At 35.4% G+C, this 19768-nt stretch overlaps 1 protein-coding gene across 2 annotated transcripts in view; it reads right to left on the bottom strand.

The window, feature by feature from the left end:
• Positions 1–8780: 8780 nt before the first annotated feature.
• LOC116734840 (spondin-1-like) overlaps positions 8781–19768 on the bottom strand; it is a 96391-nt gene continuing 85403 nt past the window's right edge. Inside the window, exons 12-16 of one of the 2 annotated variants that reach the window (XM_032586371.1) lie at positions 18767–18937; positions 15910–16077; positions 15106–15264; positions 12481–12666; positions 8781–11979 (exon numbers count right to left, since the gene is read on the bottom strand). In XM_032586371.1, coding sequence (XP_032442262.1) covers positions 11813–11979; positions 12481–12666; positions 15106–15264; positions 15910–16077; positions 18767–18937 — 851 coding nt within the window. In that variant the 3' untranslated portion in view covers positions 8781–11812. Of the gene's footprint in view, positions 11980–12462; positions 12667–15105; positions 15265–15909; positions 16078–18766; positions 18938–19768 lie in introns of both variants that reach the window. The other variant, XM_032586361.1, reaches the window with a different exon arrangement.

Genomic DNA, 19768 nt, shown 5'->3' with positions numbered 1-19768 from the left:
TAAAGAGAAAGTACTGTTCTGATCTCCAGATGGTGTTTCTGCATGTTGGTTAATCAGCTTTCCAAAAGCATGACAGAATCTTAATTAAGTCTTCAGTTGTTGATTGCTTTTCATCATCAAAGCACCAAAGCGATTGTAATTCTTTTACAGAATGCCAATGGTATTTATGCACACCAATTCAATGTATGGCCTCCCATTAGTTGATATCCTACAAATCAGACTATGACTATTTTATCTTTATTCACTAATGTGGGCTTAGTCTGGTGTGCACATTGGTGTGGACTTGTAGGGTTGTGTGTTGTGTTCTCGTATCGCATATTTCTATGTTTCAAAGGTCAATATTGATCTCAGAAACACCTAGTGGAAAAAAAAACACCTCCCATGAACAAGTCAAACTCTATAGTGGAAAAATGTGCTCTTCCACTGGCAATTTCTTAAAACATGTTTTTTCCATAAAATCTTCCCTCCACATTTGTTTTGATAAACCACGTTTTAATACAGTATCATGCTGTATAAGAGAAGGGGCTGCATACAGGAAATTTGAGACACTCATCATTAAATGTTCCAGTTGTGGTTTGGTTTGCTGTTCATTCTGCTTATGCAGACATGTAGGTGTTCCACTAGGGCCCAATTTGATTCCTCTCCCACACACGGATGCTGTTTATCTCCCTGTTCCCATTTTAACATATAATATTTCCATTTCCTTAGAGACCTGTTTATTTAGTTCTACTCGACCATTTACTGACATGAGAAAGGAGATTCTACACTCAGCTGTAAAAACCTGTTGCATTCAAACTTTTGGGTTTACATAAAATACAGGATTTCAAGAGACCTTTTTTTGAGACAAAGGCCTGTTTGTGTTTGTCCATGGATGTCCTGTATCTACTAATCACATGGTCAGTGTGTTTGCTTCAATGAGGTTTAAGAGTTTTCACTGATCAGAAATATCAATCAAAACCAGGTGTTAATTTGCATTGTGGATACAAATTAAAACTGAACACTGGTCTGTATGGAGTTTGCACATTAATCTTCTGCGTGTTTGTTCTCTCTGGGCACCCCAGCTTCCTTCCACAGTCCAAAAATATGATTGTTAGGTAAATAAACAGTCTCTAAACAGACCTTAGAACTGTGCGTGTGCATGGTTGTTTGTCCTCTGTGTTGCTATCTGTGCGCAAATAATTCATTTATTTCTACTTTTGTTAAACGTGTGCCAGTTTTGCCACAAGTACAAGTCAGTGAACACAGCCTCACAAATCTGTTGCTCAATATGTGTGACTTCAGATCCACTTCTTCCAAGTTGTTTGTATAACAACCCAGCTGTTAGCGGGAGGGGATAGAGTGTGGGAGCGTTGTCAAGGCAACATATTCAGCCAATCATAGTGCGAGCTCTAGTTTGGCCTGGTTTGTCATTCAGCCTTTTTATACAGTATTAAATGGAGCACAAAACTGAGGCAAGCTATTTTGATAAAACACTTTCTTAGTTTTTGCTACTTCTGCCTTTAATTAAAAAAAAAAAAACAAGTAACATACATCAACTCCATTTTGCTCACTACAAGTAATGTAATATGTTTTTTATGCTGGGTTGTTTAGAGGTTTTATTTATTGATTTTAGTCTCTATTATTCTGTATTCCTTAGTCTCATTCTTCAATTAGATTAGCTTTGTTGCTGATGTCTCTAGTTTAGTCCTTTCTTAATGATTCTAATTTACTATGTTTGTTTCTTGTGTCTAGTTATTTAAAGTTAGTCTAGTTTTATTATGTCTAGACAGTACAAAGAGTGAACAGGGCTTCTTTGTTCACTCTTTTATAAAGTGTTCACAACTTTTTTAGGGCCCCTGTATAAAATGATGTTTCTAATGAGATTACATTGAAAATGCACAGTCCACACTATTTCAAGTTGCTCCTTACTTTTTGAGAGATTTTACTGGTCAGAAGTTTTTATGAGCAGAAGTTATTTTGACTCCTGTATAAAATTTTCTTCCTGTTTCCCAAAATTATATCTGACTGCTATGTAGTATGGGTAAGATACTCATTTATACTTTAAAAATAAACTGAAATATCCATTTAAAAAGAGGGTACAAGCCACTAATTATGAGTGAACAATAGCCTGCTCCGAATGGAAGCTAATTATAGAAGGTCGGGTAAACGATGCCCCATTTTAACATTCTCATCAACATGGAAACTGTCAACGCACAGAATTGTGTGTTTTTGATCTCTAAAAAAAAAACAGGATAAAAGGGGCTTAGAGGTGGTGCTGGGATCATCCCACCAGTAAGTAGATGTGAAGCAAGAGTAAGTTGAAAGAGCTGCAAACGAGGTCACTTAGTGTGCAACTACTTCATCCCCCAGCGGGACTCTGAGCATCAGCTGCGATGCACACAAACATATGTACGCACACACTGATTCACATACTGTAATTGCTCAGGCATGCTAATGGTACCACTATCGAGATCTATTTTCTTCTTCCTGTCAGTGAGCAGTGAGTTACTGACTTGTTTGTGATCTTTGTGGGACAAAAATGCCAAGTACTGTGCTATGTTCAAAATGCTCTGCGACTAAACAAACATTTAAACTTGAAAAGAGATAATGGACATTGTCCATCCTTCGTTATTTTGCAGAAAATAAAAAAAATTTAAATGAATGATTTGGTGTTTTTACATTATTTTACTGTATTTAGTTTTCAACTTTCTTCATTACGTTAATATAAAATAAAATCTATTCTACCTGTGTTTAGTTGTATGATTTTATGTCAGCTGTATCTAAGGCTTAAACTGCCTTGCACATTTTTTTTTTTTTTAATTACAGCATAATCTCTTGCTCACTATTTGAAAAACTCTACCACAGCCCATGTTTGGATAGATTTAATAAATCTGGATTTCTCCAAACAACCTAAGTGTTGTTTTCTTTTTTCATTCTTTACAGTTTACAGTAGCACTTCACCAAAGGTAAAGGTAGGCTTTTGGATGTAATTGTGATGGATGCTAAGAGGATGGAAAGAGGAAAGCAAACAAGAAACAGCTGTGAGAGGAGCAGGAAGCAGAGACAGTGAGGAAAGGCTGGAGGTAATGGCTCATTCTTATTCCCTAAAGAATGTTAGTGTTACCTATTGTTAAAAAATGGCATGCATTGCCTTGATAGTTGGACAAAATAAATAACATACTATGATGATCTCTGAAAAGCCTGTTATTTAATTTTAAGATTATTACCAAAAGTAGAAACTCACTATGTCAGTTATTAATGTTAACATTTTTAAATTATCATAATTTATAAGTGTTAGGTAGTTTCTTGCTTTAATTTTTATCTTTGCGTTTGAACTTCTCTTTACATTTCTGTTTTATTGTTAGTTTTAGATTTTTTTTCCTTTCACCCATAGTGTGCCTGTACCTGCCTTATCTTTCTCCCTTCTGACAGCCTGTCAATCTGCTTCTATTCACAGCTGTTGCCTATTATCTGATTGTCATGACCTGCAACCAATGCCAGTCTCCATTCTTCCTCTGTGTATTTATAAATCACCAGTTTTATAGTTCTTTGTTGGATCCTCTGTTATTCTACTCCTTTTATTTTGGTTCCCATATGTCTTCCCGTAGTCTTTGTATATATTTTCAGTTCTTTGTTAAGCTCTTCATTATTGGACATTTGTCTCTATCCTACTGTTTTTGGGTTCTCCACTTAACGGCAACATGACAAATTACATCAAATGACCTAATAATATTGAAGAATACTGATAATTTACTACACTCTAATTTTTACATTCTCTCTGTGCTGTGTTTTTATTTACAAGACAAAAATCATACTATTATATAACCTGTGAATATCAGTTCAGAGCACTTTCAAAATTTTTTGTCATTTAGTAAAAGAAGAAAAAAAAAACTATATCCTTCCCAAGCTACAGATTTGCCACTATCACATTTCTGAGACGTCACAAGCACAAAAAAGTTACGAAACAAATGGATTTATTAATCCATCCAGATTAAGTAATGGGGACTGTTTATCTCTTTTAAGTCATTCTTAATAGTTTCATGGAGAACAAAATGTTCATAGCAAACTAATATTCTTATAAATTTTTCTGGTGCATGTAAGTTAAACACAAAAGGAAGAAGACAAGTAGTTTTGACAAACCTAAAAATCCAACAAATTACCAACATAAATCATAGACTTTTTTTTTGTAATTTGTGGAATTGAAGTCATGCTCTCAAACAGATTCAATTTGGATTACAGATTATCCACATTGTGCTAACACCTGGACATTTTCGACTTTACTTGAAGGGGGTCCTCCTTAAAATGTCATGAAATATGGAAAACCTTTTTTCTTCTTCTTGTTTACCCAAGAAGGTGGGAAAGCTTTCCACCTTCACTGAGTGAGCCTTAATGTCTGCCCTGGAGCACAGCTTATGGCTTCATTTACCTTAGTTTCTGGTCCACTAAATTGTGTATTTTTATTCAGACACCTTCACTTAAGTGAGCAAACGTTTTGGTTAGATCTGTACATACAAATCTGTCTACAAAGATGCTCCCAATGCTGATGCTTGGTGGGATAAACTGGAATAACAAGTGTTACAGCTTAGCTGCTACAGACAAATATGTGATACATCTGCAACCATTCTGAGCTGTAAATAGCTCGGCTGTCTTTAACTTCGCAGGCCTTTTCAGGCTGGATCAATCTTCTTTGCATCATTATGTTGAGTTGGTAGTTTATACTTTCGCAAATGGAATCTGCAAACAGGACTACAGACCAATTAAGATGTAAATGCATCATAGAAATCGCAAGATATTTTTTTTGAAGCTTCAAAAGCTAAGAAATGTTAAAACGTTAAAAAGCAGCTGTGTCGTTCAAAACCAAAAGCTGCATTATTGAACATCTTTTCATGAATCCCTGCAGCTGCAAAGTCACCAGCATCAGGTTAATAAAAAGGAAGAGTAGGGACCACAGACAAATAAACTGGAGAGAACCTTAGAATACGAGCATTAGAAGGTTCATGCTGATAATGTAAAAGCTAAAATGTCAAAAACTATTGCAAAATAAAATAAAATCACTTTACAACTTATGCTGTTATTTGTTACTTTGCATAGGTCAAGGGAAACTTTTTAATCTCTAGAACCAACACAAAACCTGTGTACATGCTTCAGAAGAAACATAGACGGATTATAACCGCATCAGTTTATTTTTATTCAACTAATGAATATTTCTGTGCATATTTAAAAATGTATTAATTTAGAAGAGTCAGAACTGCATTGGCAATTTACAAAGCCTCTAAAATATTCCTTTCAAGGTGTAAAGAAAAGTTTGGTTGAAGCTAAAGGTCAGGACAAACATTAAAAAAAAGTGCAATTCAGCTAGAGGAATTAATGTGTATAATAATTGTTGCGATAAGTTAAAACGGTGTTTTTTATGCTTCAAATGAAAACATGCATAAAAATCATTGGCTAAACAAATGAAACAAGACTTGGTTATGATTATATTATTTTATGTGTCTACAGACTCAGCTAGAATTCCTTGCAGATACATTTTAGAAAAAAATGCAGGAAGAAATCTGCTTTCATTTTGAAAATGCTGTATTTAAAAAAGAGTCAAGGTAAAAAATAACCCTTCTGCTTCCATCTAAGCTTTTTCTGGTCTACACTTTGTGTTCTTGCTATTCAGATACTGCTTATTATCTTATCTAAACCTTCACTCAAATGGACATTTGATGTGTGAGGACCCTGCGTTGTAATAAACAAGTGACAAAAAAGTAGTTGTGGTGGAGAGCCCAAGACAAAGTGAGTACATGTACGTCTGTTAAGAAACTAGAGGTGTGACCTCGCTCTCAAGCAAAATCAACTCATCACATACTAAACTACAGAACCGATGGACAGACAAACATGATGTCCAGACTGGGGACTTTATAAATCTCCTTTAAAACTGGCATAAAAAGCCAAATGTTTTAACACAAACTCACTATTCCTACATTTTTCTTTTAATACCTTTCTATGTACAAATCAATCCTTAGCTCTCTGAAGAACTGCTGAACTCAGGGGTCATGTTTTTTCTTTGCCCTTAGTACCACAGACAAAAGCCCTGGTGTGGTACGTCAGTATGCAGAGGAGATAATAAAAAGAACTAAACCTTCAAAAGGCTTCAAAGGAGGATTTATTTGTCTTTTATAGGAAGAGTATATATACAAAACTAACATTCTTTCTGTTTTTGTCCGACAGGGCCAAACATCCAGGTAAGGATGTACAGGGCTGTTCAGGACTGCCACCATGTGGGAAGAACATGCTATAACATGTGGAAATATTCGTGTAGTAACTTTCCAAAAAGCATTATGTTATGGCGCAGTATTTTTATCTAGTACACTGCCTTTAAGAAGTATTCACCTTCTGTCTGTCTTACCATTTTTATTGCTTTTACAAATTATGGACAAAAACACCCCAAAACTTTTAATGTCAAAGTGAAAACTGGTTTTCAGAAAATAGTGATGGTAAATAAAAATATTGAATACAAAATAGTGATTGCACAATTATTATTTAAGGTAACTGACCTAATTCAACAGACGTAAAGCTGCTTACAACAGACGAGCTAGTAGTTCGACAATGAGTGGACTGGAGACAGCTAAGTATTTCTGGCTGCCATTAAAGCATAAAGACAAAATAACGGTCAAAGAAGTTCAGAGAAATGGTTTTTGAAAAGTCAGAGGATAAAAACAAAAAATATCTTAGGCACTAAGCATCCCTTGAAATTCTGTTAAATCTGCCACCGAGAAATGGAAAAAAATATGACACGTGCAAATCTGCCTGGATCAAACTGTCCTAACAAATTGAGTAACTGTGAAAGAAGGAGTTCAGTGAAAGGAGTCTAGTGAACGAGGCCACCCGGACACCTGACCACGCTAAGAGTTACAGGCTTCAGCAGCCAAGCTGGGAGAAACATACAACACATTGCACAAGCAGGAATCCCCACTGTGAATAATGGTGGTAGTAGCATTGTGGTGGTGGCATCATGCTGGAGTGCCCCAGTCAAAGCCCAAATCTCAATCTCATAGAGAATCTGTGGCAGGACTTGAAAAGGGCTGTGCAAATCCACAATAGTCAGTACTTTTTATAGGCACTGTATAGCTTTCAGAATTTCAAAAGACTCCTGTAACATGTGCGTTCGGGGGTGAAGGGTTTAAATATTGAATATGTTAACAATGTTGTCAGGAAGCCTTCCACGGATTCACAACATCCACAGATAAACAGCTCCATGAGGCTTGACTTGCCTGCTTGGGAGCTGCTACAAAGTGCCTCTGCTCTCTTTTAACCTGAAAGCATGTCTAATGGTTTCCCTCATTGTTTGAGCTGAAATAACATCCCCACAACACAAACAGAAGCACAACATCATTCACTATTGATCATTGGTGGATAAAATGCTGTCATACTTTGCTCAGTTTTCATTATTCATGTATCTTAATGTCTCTTTGTGTTGAACAGTTGAGTACATCTGGCAGTTTAAGTAAAGAGTCGCTACATCTAAGACTTTTAAAGGTTTGTTAGGTTTGCAAGTCAGGTGAGATTTTTATCAAGATACATTAATCTGTCAAAACAATATGACCACTTGCTTATTACTGAGTAGATGCTCACTTTGCTGCAAACTGAACTGTCACCATTTAGAGTAGGGAACAAGAAAGTCTGACAGAAGTTTAAATCATCTTAACCCAGATGATTTAAACTTCTGGGTTAAAGCAGCAAAATACTGCTGTATTTTGCTGCTTTTAAGAATTGGAACTGGTCTTTCCCAGTACAGAACAAACATGCAGCTTTGAGAATGTCAAAAACAAGAATTGACTGTACACATGTGAAGCTGTTAGTCTAAATTATACATATACAGTAGTCTCATGCATACACCATCCTCACTAATGTGTTAAGTAGTAGGGTGCAAACCAATCATATGTTTAGTGTGTGAGATTTGGTTTTTTTTTTTTCTGGTGTCAATAAGGTTCTGTTACAGGTCCGGCTGGATATTTTACTACTCTTCATGTCAGAATTACTAGACTTTATGAAAATGGGTTTGTCCCCTATAATAATAATAATAATAGACCAAGATCTTTTTCTTTTTTATTTTTATTTTTTTACTAATTTTGACTGTATTACTGAACTTGTGGGAATCTACGTTCTTGTGTCTCCATCTAGCGGACAAAAACTGAAATTACATAATTTCTTTGAAACTTAAGACTAGTACAGGTGCTCAAGTCTAGTCCTCTAGTCATGAATTAGAGACATGAAAGAGTGCTTTCTGTATCATGAAAAAAATATGAGATTATCATGAAGAACATATTTCTTGCCATCAGAGAATAATGTTGCCTGTTTGTTTTGTACAGTTGTATTGTTACATTTGATAAATAAAAAGTAGAAAACTGTGTTCAAAACTGAAATGCCCTCTAAACGCAATTCTTGTGTTACAAGGCAAAGTTTTGTCCATATTAATTTCAGTACTTGTTCACTTTTACCAGAATGGATTCTCCTTGGTAAGACAATTATATCTAATCTATTAATCAGTAAGTCACAAATAGGTTCAAACTTGTGTATGTTTTGAGAATTGCTAAACTCAAATAAGCTGAAAGACCAATTATCATTCTGGGAACTAAAAAGTGAATTACTGATTTTAGAAATAAAAGCCCCTTTTTTAATACAATTCTACATTTGTATTTATGAATAGGCACTCGTTTTTTTTTCTGTTTTTTCTAATTTTGATAATAAACCTTATTGAACTTGGATAATGCTGAAAGTAATTTTAGATTTAAAAAAATGTTCAATGATTAAAAAACTTCACATTTACACTTTTATTGTAAAGGTGGTTTCTTACAAAACACTTATGTGACACAGAAATGAACAAAAAAAGAACAAAAGCAACAAAATAGTCAGAATTTAAAGAAAGTAGCTACAGAAATCTAACTTTGGTGATGATGTTTTTATTTAAACAGAAAACTAACCTGCTGACAAATACAAAAAAGAAAGTAAGCAACATAAAAACTATATACGACAAAATCTTCTAGCAAAAGCTCAGATAATGACTGGCTGCATGGTGACCTGTCCCATATGTTTGAAAAGTGTAACAACTTCCACATCAAAGCAGCAGATCAGCTCAGTGCGACTCACCTAGGATCCCATCTAATTTTTCCTTTCAGAACTAACTAAAGCAGATACAGCCTTTAAACGATCTGTTCTGTGGCAATAAGTACACCTGGAGAAGCATACTAGCAAAAACAAAAAATTGCACATGCTAAATCAAAGTTCTGTGATGTTATCGCAGCTTTTAATGCTACATCAGCTGAAACAACAGATAAACAGCAGTACAGTATATAAAGAACTAATCTGAACAGTATAAAACATTTCCACATAAAGTATTTGTTTATTAGAGAAAGCAGTTTAGTGATTACCTAGCAGTGTCTTTTATAAGTGTGGTTAGATAGATTTACAGTACATTTTGAAGCCCTAAAAGATTTCCTGTTTAAACATCTGTGTCCTGCAAGAAGCCCCCAATATTTTTATTTAAAAAAATCATCATAGCCTTATGCTGTTGGAGATAAAAAAGTAAAACTTGTTGATGATAAATTATAAAAAAAATACATGATTGTAAGGAAGTGTAACAATCCTCCTTTCACAACTAAATTACTGTTATACTTTTTAAAGCTCACTGAAACCAGGGGAATCCCATTTGAAATGAAACATTTGATAGTTTGGGAATCAGTTTTATCTACTGTCCTTCTCCATTGTAAGTTAGATGGAAAAGTTTGAATCACACTCAGTCTTAGAGTAGTATACGTGAAACTTCTACCAGCAGCTATTTCATTTTTCCGTTGCAAATAAGCAACAGAAAAACTGGCTGCTTTCAGATGATTAGTTTATGTTAAGAAAAAAAAAAGCAGAGCAAGTTGATGCTGCACATTTCACACACAAAATCACAGCAATACATGTTGTGTACAGTATATATGCAATGTTACATATGCTGTGTATTATTTAGTATTAAATAATGACTACAAAAATATTTTTTGTTGGCCAATAACTTAACTTTCATTGATTTAAAGTACAAATCCATGTTTTTGTTTAAATCTCAAAAGAAAATTTCTAAGAAAAATTTTCTGCATAATTTGAATTTAAATGTTTGCACATTGGTATTACTGAGATTTATAAGTGACGTCTTTGTTTAATATGTGATAAACTGTGGCAGCCTGTTAGTATTTTGGACAAGAAAACAGGTGGAAATCATTAATCAAAATCTCAAATTTTCTGGAGATACATTTTAAATCTGAACTACAAGCATGGTAAAAACAAAAGTATTTCCGTCTTTCAGTTCTAGGACAAAACATAACAGAACTGATCTGGCCTTTAACAGCTTCTACAATTATGTAAATATAACTTCAAGTGTACAAACACCCAATTCATTCTAGATTATCAATCATTGCACAAATGTGAAGCCAAAAAGGAAATGTTTGATAAAATAAACATCCAATTTACTTGATAAATGAATCATCAGAGTGATCACTTACTATAAATTCAGGAGTACTGGCAGCTTGCTCATCTGGGATATAACAACACACATTTTCTGAGAAGCAATTGTTGATGCCTGCCAAGATAGGTAGTTAAAATGCCATTTTTAAATTAGTTGAGTGCATCATTCTAGAGTTGGAACAACTTTTTACAGTTGGAAAACATTTAAGAGAGATAATCTACCGATGGGTGGACATCCCAGAGACAGTGCCCCAACAACACACTGTGCACTGCTTTGAGAAGTGACAGAAACTTCAAGATCATCTCAGTTACAAGTTAAATTTAGTTAAAGAGTAATTAGAAAAAATCTCAACAAGTATAGATTTTGGTTTGAGTTTCTGAGCAAATCCTCCTTTACCTAAAATTAAAATGGCATCATGCTATAGGATTGTGAACTTGACTCTGAATGAACTGCAGAACTTGTGGAATAATGTCCTTTGGTCATATCTCTGGTCATCAACAGAAGAGAGATACCAAACACAGCAGCCAAACATTATGGCTTTAAAAGGAAACAAAGTGATTTGTCTGACTGTCCCAGTCCAAGTCTAGATATTAACACGGTTCAGATGCTTCGGTTGGACTTTAAAAGAGATGTTTCAGAACAAAATATCTACCAACTTCAGTTTGATACAATGCTGAAAGGCGAGAGGCACACAAATCCTTCACAATGAAGTGATAAAGTCAGACAAGTGACTATTGAGAGTCACAGCAGCTAAACGTGCTTCTACAACGTATTGAATTATGTGAGTTTTTCAAATGAAGCTTCCTCCATTTGGCTTTATCTTTGTTGAATAGAAAGCACAGACCAACATTGTGTTTTTACACTCAAAGTTAGACTTCAAAAGCTTCAAAATCTTGCAAAGACCAAATCATCTTTGTTATACTTTGCTAAACACATTTGAAAAGGATGTCTTTTCTTTTTACCATGATTGCATAATTTAAAACCAATACTGCAGATGGTGGGAGGGTTGTGAGTTGGTAATGCTGAGGTTAACAAAGCTGTTAGTTCTTTGAAAGCATTTTTGCAGGACACAGATGTTAGTGTCTACTTTCTTTGTGTTCTAAAGTGAAAACCCTTCCTGTTTACTAATTTCTACAACAGCTTCACTAAACATCAAACCTTCTCTTTCTGTACTCTGTTTTCCATCTTCTGAGTTTATCACTTGCTTCCTCTTTCGCCCGTTTCTCCTTTTTTAAAGTTTGAAACTAACCCATCATCATCGCCCTCTCTTCCCTTCTGCCAACACAGAACAAGTTTCTTATTAAATTTTGACATTTCTGATGTTTGCAACACTCCTTTCCTCCCTGCTCAGAAGTAGCAGGAGTCACTGTTACAGGCACGGATCTCCCTCCGGTCCTTGCAATTTAACTTTCCCCTTCTTTTTGCCGTCCTGTAGCGCTCCTGTAAGCCTCCTCCACAGGGTTTAGTGCAGTCAGTCCAGCTGGTCCACGGCTGCATACGACAACCCGCTGCACCTGAACAAACGAGAAGCAGCAGGAGAGGCAGAAACAAAGAAAGAAACCGTCATTCAGAAGTAATCAGCAATGCACATGGAGGACTCTCTGTTGTTCAACACAGTGCATGCATGTCGCAAAAAAAAAAGACTTATGTCTACATAGTTATGAATTAATCTGATTTTAAATAGAGATGCAATTAAATTGTCCAAATACTTTTGTTTCTCTTAGTCAGTTGTTGAAGTGTGGACTATATATATCTAATTGGGTGTCTTGGCTCAGTGTTGACATTTTAACAGGGCAAAATCAGCAAAAACTAAGCTTCTTGTTCAATTTAATGCTTCACATTTTTGCAAATTTGCAGCTTTGTTCAAACTTTTGTTAATTACATCCTGTGAATTGTTTTGTTAGAGTGTATGGAAAATAGCTTTTTTTTAGTTCATGTGTTGTATAAACACTGTATATCAGCTTTCATTCAGTTTCTTTCATGGTGCATCTATTTACCCAATCCCTTGGCCTTACTTCCACCTCCCCCTTTTGTGCGGCACTTCCTGATCTTGCATTTCTTCCGCTGGATGGTCTCAGGACAAGAGCTGCCCCCAAACTGCGGCTCCAGTTTGATCATTCGAGTGCGAATTGTGTGTCCTTTACCGCAGGACTTGTTGCACTCCGACCACTCCGACCACTCTGAGACCATGCAGTCCACCGCTGGATGATGATAGGAGCAATGGGAGGTAAAAACATAAAGAGAAAGAAAAATCAAAAGAAAAAGAAGATGAATAAATAAGCTTTTTTTATGTTACAACCCAAACAATTTTTATCATTTTTGGGGGATTTTCACAATGCACAATGGTCTCTGTTAACCTTCTTAAAACCTCTTAAGTACACCTGATTCTATAATACACTTACTTAAACCTACTCTTACTTAAACCATGAGAAAACCATAGATTTTTTGTTGGTCTATCACACAAAATCCTAAAAAAGATGACTGAAGTCTGTGTCTGTTATGTTCCAAAATGAGAACAAGTTCAAGCTTATGATAACTTTATCAAGGCACTGAGCATGTGACACATTTTGGCTGGGTACAAACTGTGCAGAGCTCCTGGGAGACTGACTCCTTAAACAGTGATGAATATTTAGGAGGATCTTAAGCAGAATACTTTCTACCATTTATGAGATTCAGTTTGATACCACAAACCCAATAGATCATTTTATTTTATGAAACTTGCACATTCACAGCTAACTTTTTAAACAGCCTTTCTGCAAAGTGAGGGTTGTGAAGTTTTATCATCACATTGGACAGATCAGCACACAGCAGAATAACTGCTCCCACTGATGCTGCACCTTCCTGTCCAGAAACAATAGAACATAAAAACAAGCGTTTCATGCTACACTGTGCGTTTTTAAGACAAGAGAAATGACCAGGAGACACTTATGATAGATGACGTTTGTTCTGCTGTAATGTGCAAATGAATCCCAGTTACATAACGCATACCAATATTATCAAAAAAACAATATGCAATAACACATGTATTGCATATGTTGCTGTTTTAACCATCAAACCCATATCTGTGTAAACTCATTTGTCCTTTGAGATCAAAGGTGGGCAACATTTTTTCCACTGGTTTGTTTTGTTTCAATTTAAAGAAATAAAGGGTCAAAAACTGAAGTCAAACATGGAGTAATCTTTGTAAAACAGCTAAAACATATATTTATGGTAGTGCATGTTGCAGAGGTAGAGTATGTAGTCTGAGAATGATTGTGTGCAGTTAGAAAATGATGATTGGCATAAACCAAGCTGCAAAAAAGGTTGAGAACCATTTTCAGATGTGATGGCCCCTTCAGTGATTGTGACCCTTCAGTCCGCCCAAAAAAGACAAAGCATCTTTATAGTGATCTTTCTTCTCACAAAACTTTCCTGGCATTTCAAACAGCATTTAATCATGATGTTTAGATGCTGGCTAGTGGTTGATAAATGCAACATTGAGAATACATTATTCTCAATGTGTTAAATTTCTCAATGTGTACTCCTTCTTAGGAGTACATATGTTGTGGCAGTATTGTCAGTTAAGAATATTAAAAAAGTGAATCTCCTGAACAAATGAAAATATTATAAATATGATCAATTCTCAGAAACTCACAAGTAGAAAAATTATTGAGTGTTCTGAAAATGTGAGTCATTTTGTTAAGCAAGAAATTAGAGGGAAAAAAAAAGTTAAATTTGTCCCATTTTTCTTTATCTTTACAATAAGGACAAAGTTCAGGTTGATCCATGAGCTCCTTCTCCAAAGCTACGCATTTTACCTGACTATATACAATAAAACCACAGTGAAGAATGACAAAACCGCACCTGGCAGGTTCATAAAGAAGAAGTACATATATTCTGCACCAGTGAGGTTCATGACTGGTGAGGCACCGACTCATCTGGAGTCGCATATATAAATCCCAAACAGAAACTTATTGCTCACTTTTGACCTTAATCTAATCATTTAGTTGACTTAATTATATTTTAATGAACTCCAGACAGATGAGAATAAGGTTGTCTTAATAGAGATGATCACCACAGAAGAGAGTTGGTGCTATTTTGACTATATTTTTGGTCTTTTCAATCATGAAGAGAGAAACATGCAGGAACCCTTTGGCACCCTCTGTGTCTCTGGGACTCGACACTGCCCTCTATCAGTACAGCAGAGTACTTTTTGCCTCAATCTGTGCATTTTCACTGTGCATTTATGACCAATCAGAAAGACTAAATATCGCACACACTTTCATTAAATATTAGATATACTGTGAAACTTTATGTGTACCACATGTGTAAACAAACATGTACATTGGCGATATAAAGAGCGACAGAAATGGCAGGATCATTCAGTGTGTCTTCAGAGAGGAGGCACAGTTTCTCATTGCTTCACCTTGCCTTTCTCCCATGTATTTGAAAGGCAATGCATGAACTCAGCAATTCTGACCATGAAATGTTGAAATCCTAGAGAAAGCAAATTTATAGACTAGTCAACTGGACAAATTGATTTTCTCTTATCACTGCTAATTTACTTGTCATGATGACAAGTGAGGCCGCCTCACATATCTCTGCTCACTGCACGTCACTGTCCTGAACTGAAGGGAAGAGTTTAAAATTCAAGAACTCACGGCATTCAGGCAACATGCATTTCTCGGTTTGCTCCAGCTCCTCGGTGCACTCAGCAGGATCCGACTTCAGCATCCTCTGACGGTTTCGAACTCCCCGGCCGCACGTCACACTGCACTCACTCCAATCCGACCAGGGGGACAGCATGCAGGGGATAGTGTCTGTACACACACCCACACACACCCCCCCACACACACACAGTTGCAATCTGAAAAGTGTAGATCAATTTCCCTAAAGAGAACTTAAGTAACTGAATAACGTAAAGGAAAAATATGTAATAATAGATCTAAATCATGACTTTTATGTTGGTTCCTGATTCACACAAATGCAAAACAACATGAAGAAACAAGCATGAATTCCAAGTATTTGGTTTCTGCTTTACATATGTTAAAAAAATCAACCCACATAGCAACAGTGACAGGACAAAAACATCATGAGTAGGTTCTGAGGAAGTGGGTTATTTAAAGTAAGTCTGGATTTGTAAGAAAGTAAACTTTACATGTTTAGAACCTTTCATAGGACAAATACTACAAAATAAGCAAGCTCAAGATAAAACAAGGAAAAATAAAAACAGCATATATATAATAACATGCAGCATAAAACTAGTTAAAAGCCAGTCTGAATATATATATATATATATTTTTTTTTTAAACCAAAAGAACCCAGACAGCGCAAAGATGTAGCATTGTACAATCTGAAGGTGACAGGACAAAAGCATTTATGCCCTCTGGTCTTAAATTTTGCTTAAGGAACTATTAACAATCTTTGGCTAGAACTAATAAAAGTAAGAATAACTGTAAGCTCACGGCATTCTGGCATCATGCACTTCTCCACTTCAGCCACCTCGGTTTTACACATGGATCCATCTATAGGGGGCATCTTCACCATGCGCTCACGTCTCCTCATGCCAACACCGCAGGTGATGCTGCAGGGGTCCCACTCTCCCCACTCTGTCACCACACAGCTGCTGGGAGCTGTGGGGAGCAAAAAGAAGACAAAAAAAAAAGCTAAACTAGAACTTCCAAATTAAACACTTTTGCTTAATCTTAATAAAATGAAATGAAATGCTCACTCTTTTAGTTTACTTTCTTAATTCTGCAGAAATTATGGGATATAACAATAGGGTTTCCAAAATGCCTAAATCTAAATGGGACTTTGGGTAACTCATAGCAATGACATTCAGAAAGGGTGTTTTTTTTTTTTCTTTCTGGCAGCCTGGTCAGATGTGAAGTTGTGTGATTAAAGCTACTTAGAAAGTGATGCTGGTTGAATAACCTCTTAAATATGAACTATTTCTGCCACAGACAACAGTCTGTTAAAAACCTGGCCTGAGTTTTTAGTGATTGGTTTAATATTATGTGCATATTTCAGATCAGAGCTGCAGAAAATGTAAAAAATAAAACCATAGTATCACACTGTGCACACTGATGGAATACTTTAGTAAATGAATGAATGAATGAATATACTTTATTAATCCCAGAGGGAAATTCACAATACATGTGTTTTTCATTTCTTTGCATTTGAGATAAAAGTAAGTAACATGATTCAAGCTTTAGGGCCATAAAATGTAAATCGTAAGGTAAAAAAAAGATTTCAATATTAGACAAGCATCAAGACAGGGAGAATTGTTGGGACAAAAGGCACTGTAAGGAAATTCTTCAAGCTGTGCTTATTGCCACTGCTTACTTATGCAAGACCATGTTCCTCAGAGAAACCCATTATGATTGAAAAGGAGCATAAGGCTTAATAACAGGGTGTGAATAGCAGAGGGAAGTGTAGAGAGCCAGAAGTCCCTCTGCAGGCGACCTGAATCATATTCAAGCAGCCACTAGGGATTAATGAGACCTGACCAAACGTGTCTGTTTTTGGTTGATCAAACACCAGACATGCTGCTGTTTTGGACTGTTTAAAGGAGTTTCACTGTGAATTCTGGAAGATCTTGTCAGTGAGCACAACAGAATGAAAGTGGTGGCACACAGAGTCCGATGCTACACTGCAATAATTCTTATTTTTCTATCTTGCTAAAATGTCACATGTTTAACCAGGTATTTCCACGGATTTTTATTGTTATTTTAATTTTTTAAAATAACAACCCTTTTCTGTGAAAGTATGATTGATGCTTCAGCACTGTTTAATACTTTAGTTCAGTAGTTTATTAGGTGGATATCTAGAACAATGTGATCATTATAAACCAGGAAAGACTAAAGTGTTTTTCCACAAACAAGAGATGTTTGTGGAAACAAACATCTCTTGAACAACCCTTGAACAAATAGCAATGTTCAAGGGTTTGACCTCTAGGAAGTGCCATTTCATCAATTAGACCCGAATTGGGCTTTCTGGGTCAGGGGAGGGGCGTGCTGATTATTGTTAAAGATTTAATCTATTTAAATTCATATATTTCATTTCTCCGTTTCCAACCACACAATGTGTGCCCTAGAAGTGAAAATAAATGAGTTTGCTTGTACTTTTTACGAATTAGTTTTCAATATTTTTACTTAATCTAATTATGTTTCAAATGATTAAGAGGAAGGGGGCAGCATGTAACTAGATTTGAACTAGATATAATGTAACTATCACAGTTCAACCAGATTCTAAGTTCTGGCAAATTGGTCACGTGATTTAATATAGTCTGAAGTTTGGTAAGCTTAACTAGAGCATACATCAAAAACAAAGTATTAAAAAAAAAAAAAAAAATCCAAATATGATTTTTACAATGCCCTGAAAAGCATAGAGGGCACAGAGGATTGTGAAAGTGAAAAAAGTTTCATCATCCATCCACCCTGTAGTTCTGCGACACCATGTTATTTCCAGGCCTATAAAGAATTATGTTATAAAATTTATATAATGTTTTCCAGGATCACTTCTGTAAAGAAAAAAAACTAATTACCATTTCCAGGTGTACTTGTAGTTGTTTAGAGGCATTAGACTTAAACCTCAATGCTCAAATTTATTTTACTGGTATTTCATTTGAAAGAACAAAAGAAAGAAATGCATTATGCATTTTTGAGAAGTGGAAGGACTTCTCAAAGTCCTTCCACTTTGAGAAGGACTCAAAGTGCTTTTGAGTCCAAGTTTGTCAGTTTGAAACTGACAAACTTGTTTGTCAGTTTCTTGTTTATGACAAACAAGAAACTGAAAAATGTGGTGAGAATTTATACTTAGCATCCTTTATGATGATACCCCTCAGTAAAATCTGGAAAAAAACAATTGGTTTCAGAAATCAACAACTTATTCCCAGTATAAATTCAAGGCCTTCAGATGTATGAATATTATTTTTTTCAGCATGGACATGGGAGTTGGTCAGATGTGAAGAAGAATAGAGTTAAATACTGTACAGGAACATTCTAAAATTCAGGACTTTTCAGGTTTTTGTAAAACCATGTGCTATGATATTTTCACCTCAACTTTGTGTTTGTCTATCACCTAAAATCCAGATAAAGTACAACAAATATCCTGAGAGTAAAATCTGCTGTGAATTTCAGATTACATATATTCTAAATAGACTGAGAGCTATCAGGAAACAGAGAGGAGCTGTTAACCCGTACATCATTGGCACATTAATGTGATCTTTGATATTTTTTTGTACTTATTTTGATCTAACTTGCTTTATATACATCTTTGAACACAGTGATACAAGCACTGCATCTCTCAAGGCAAACTCACAGCATTCGTCGTTGACAACACATTTCTCAGTCTCCTCAGTTTGAAGCTGACAGAGCGAACCGTCCTCAGGATACTGTTTGACGTATCGTTCTCTGGACCTCATCCCCATCCCACAGGAAACACTGCAAGCAGACCAGCTGATCCACTCCGACATCATGCATGTTGAAGGCTCTGTCGACCAGGATAAGAAACAGACACTTTTAAAAGTACGTGATATTTTTTTCTCTTTGCATTTGACAAAGAGAAATGTGTGTGAAATGACAGAACACACACAGATTTTTCTGAGCTCAGAGACTCCAACAAATCTGAATAGAAATGTGTTACAAAATTAAATTAATATTTCTCAAAATTCTTACGTCAACAGCAGACAAGTCGTGAAAAAAATTTTTCTTGACAAGTTTTATTTTCTTCTGATTTTACAACTTGAGATCAAAATACACTGATTATTAATGCCAACAATATGAAACTCCATTTAAACAAAAATAAATAAAATACAAGTAATGAATGGCTTTCCTTGGTGTCATAAAAATGTGGTTCCCCCAAAAATTACATTTGCTAAGCGTTCTTTTTAGTTCAAAGTAAGTTAATCGTCATCCAAATTTCATTATGGATATCAATTTTTAACATCCACAAAACAAGTTTCAAATTTATTTGACAAAATTTGCAAACGGAAGCTGAAAGAAAGAACAAACAAGAAAAAAACATTTTTGCTTCTGTACAAAAAAGCCCAATTAAGAAAGACGGATTTAAACAAAACGTCAGAAGTGCTTATATAAACTGTATACGTTTCTTAAAAGTAATTGTTAAACCCTCAGTCAAATGTGTTCACCTCAACTAGCACTACAAATGAGTGCCATCTTATGTTTATAAAGATTAAATAGAGCACTTTTGAATCAGAGAAGCTGTTTTGAGTTCTTATTGAATGGATGTGAAAATCTAGTTAGCTGCAGGTATGTTGGGTTTGTATGTTTGACCTAATGCAAACTTTACTTAATAAATAAC

The sequence above is a fragment of the Xiphophorus hellerii genome, chromosome 2 (genome assembly GCF_003331165.1).
Source record: "Xiphophorus hellerii strain 12219 chromosome 2, Xiphophorus_hellerii-4.1, whole genome shotgun sequence".
NCBI lineage: Eukaryota > Metazoa > Chordata > Actinopteri > Cyprinodontiformes > Poeciliidae > Xiphophorus > Xiphophorus hellerii.
The sequence above is the reverse complement of the archived record's forward strand: the minus strand, read 5'-3'. Positions and strand labels throughout refer to the sequence as shown.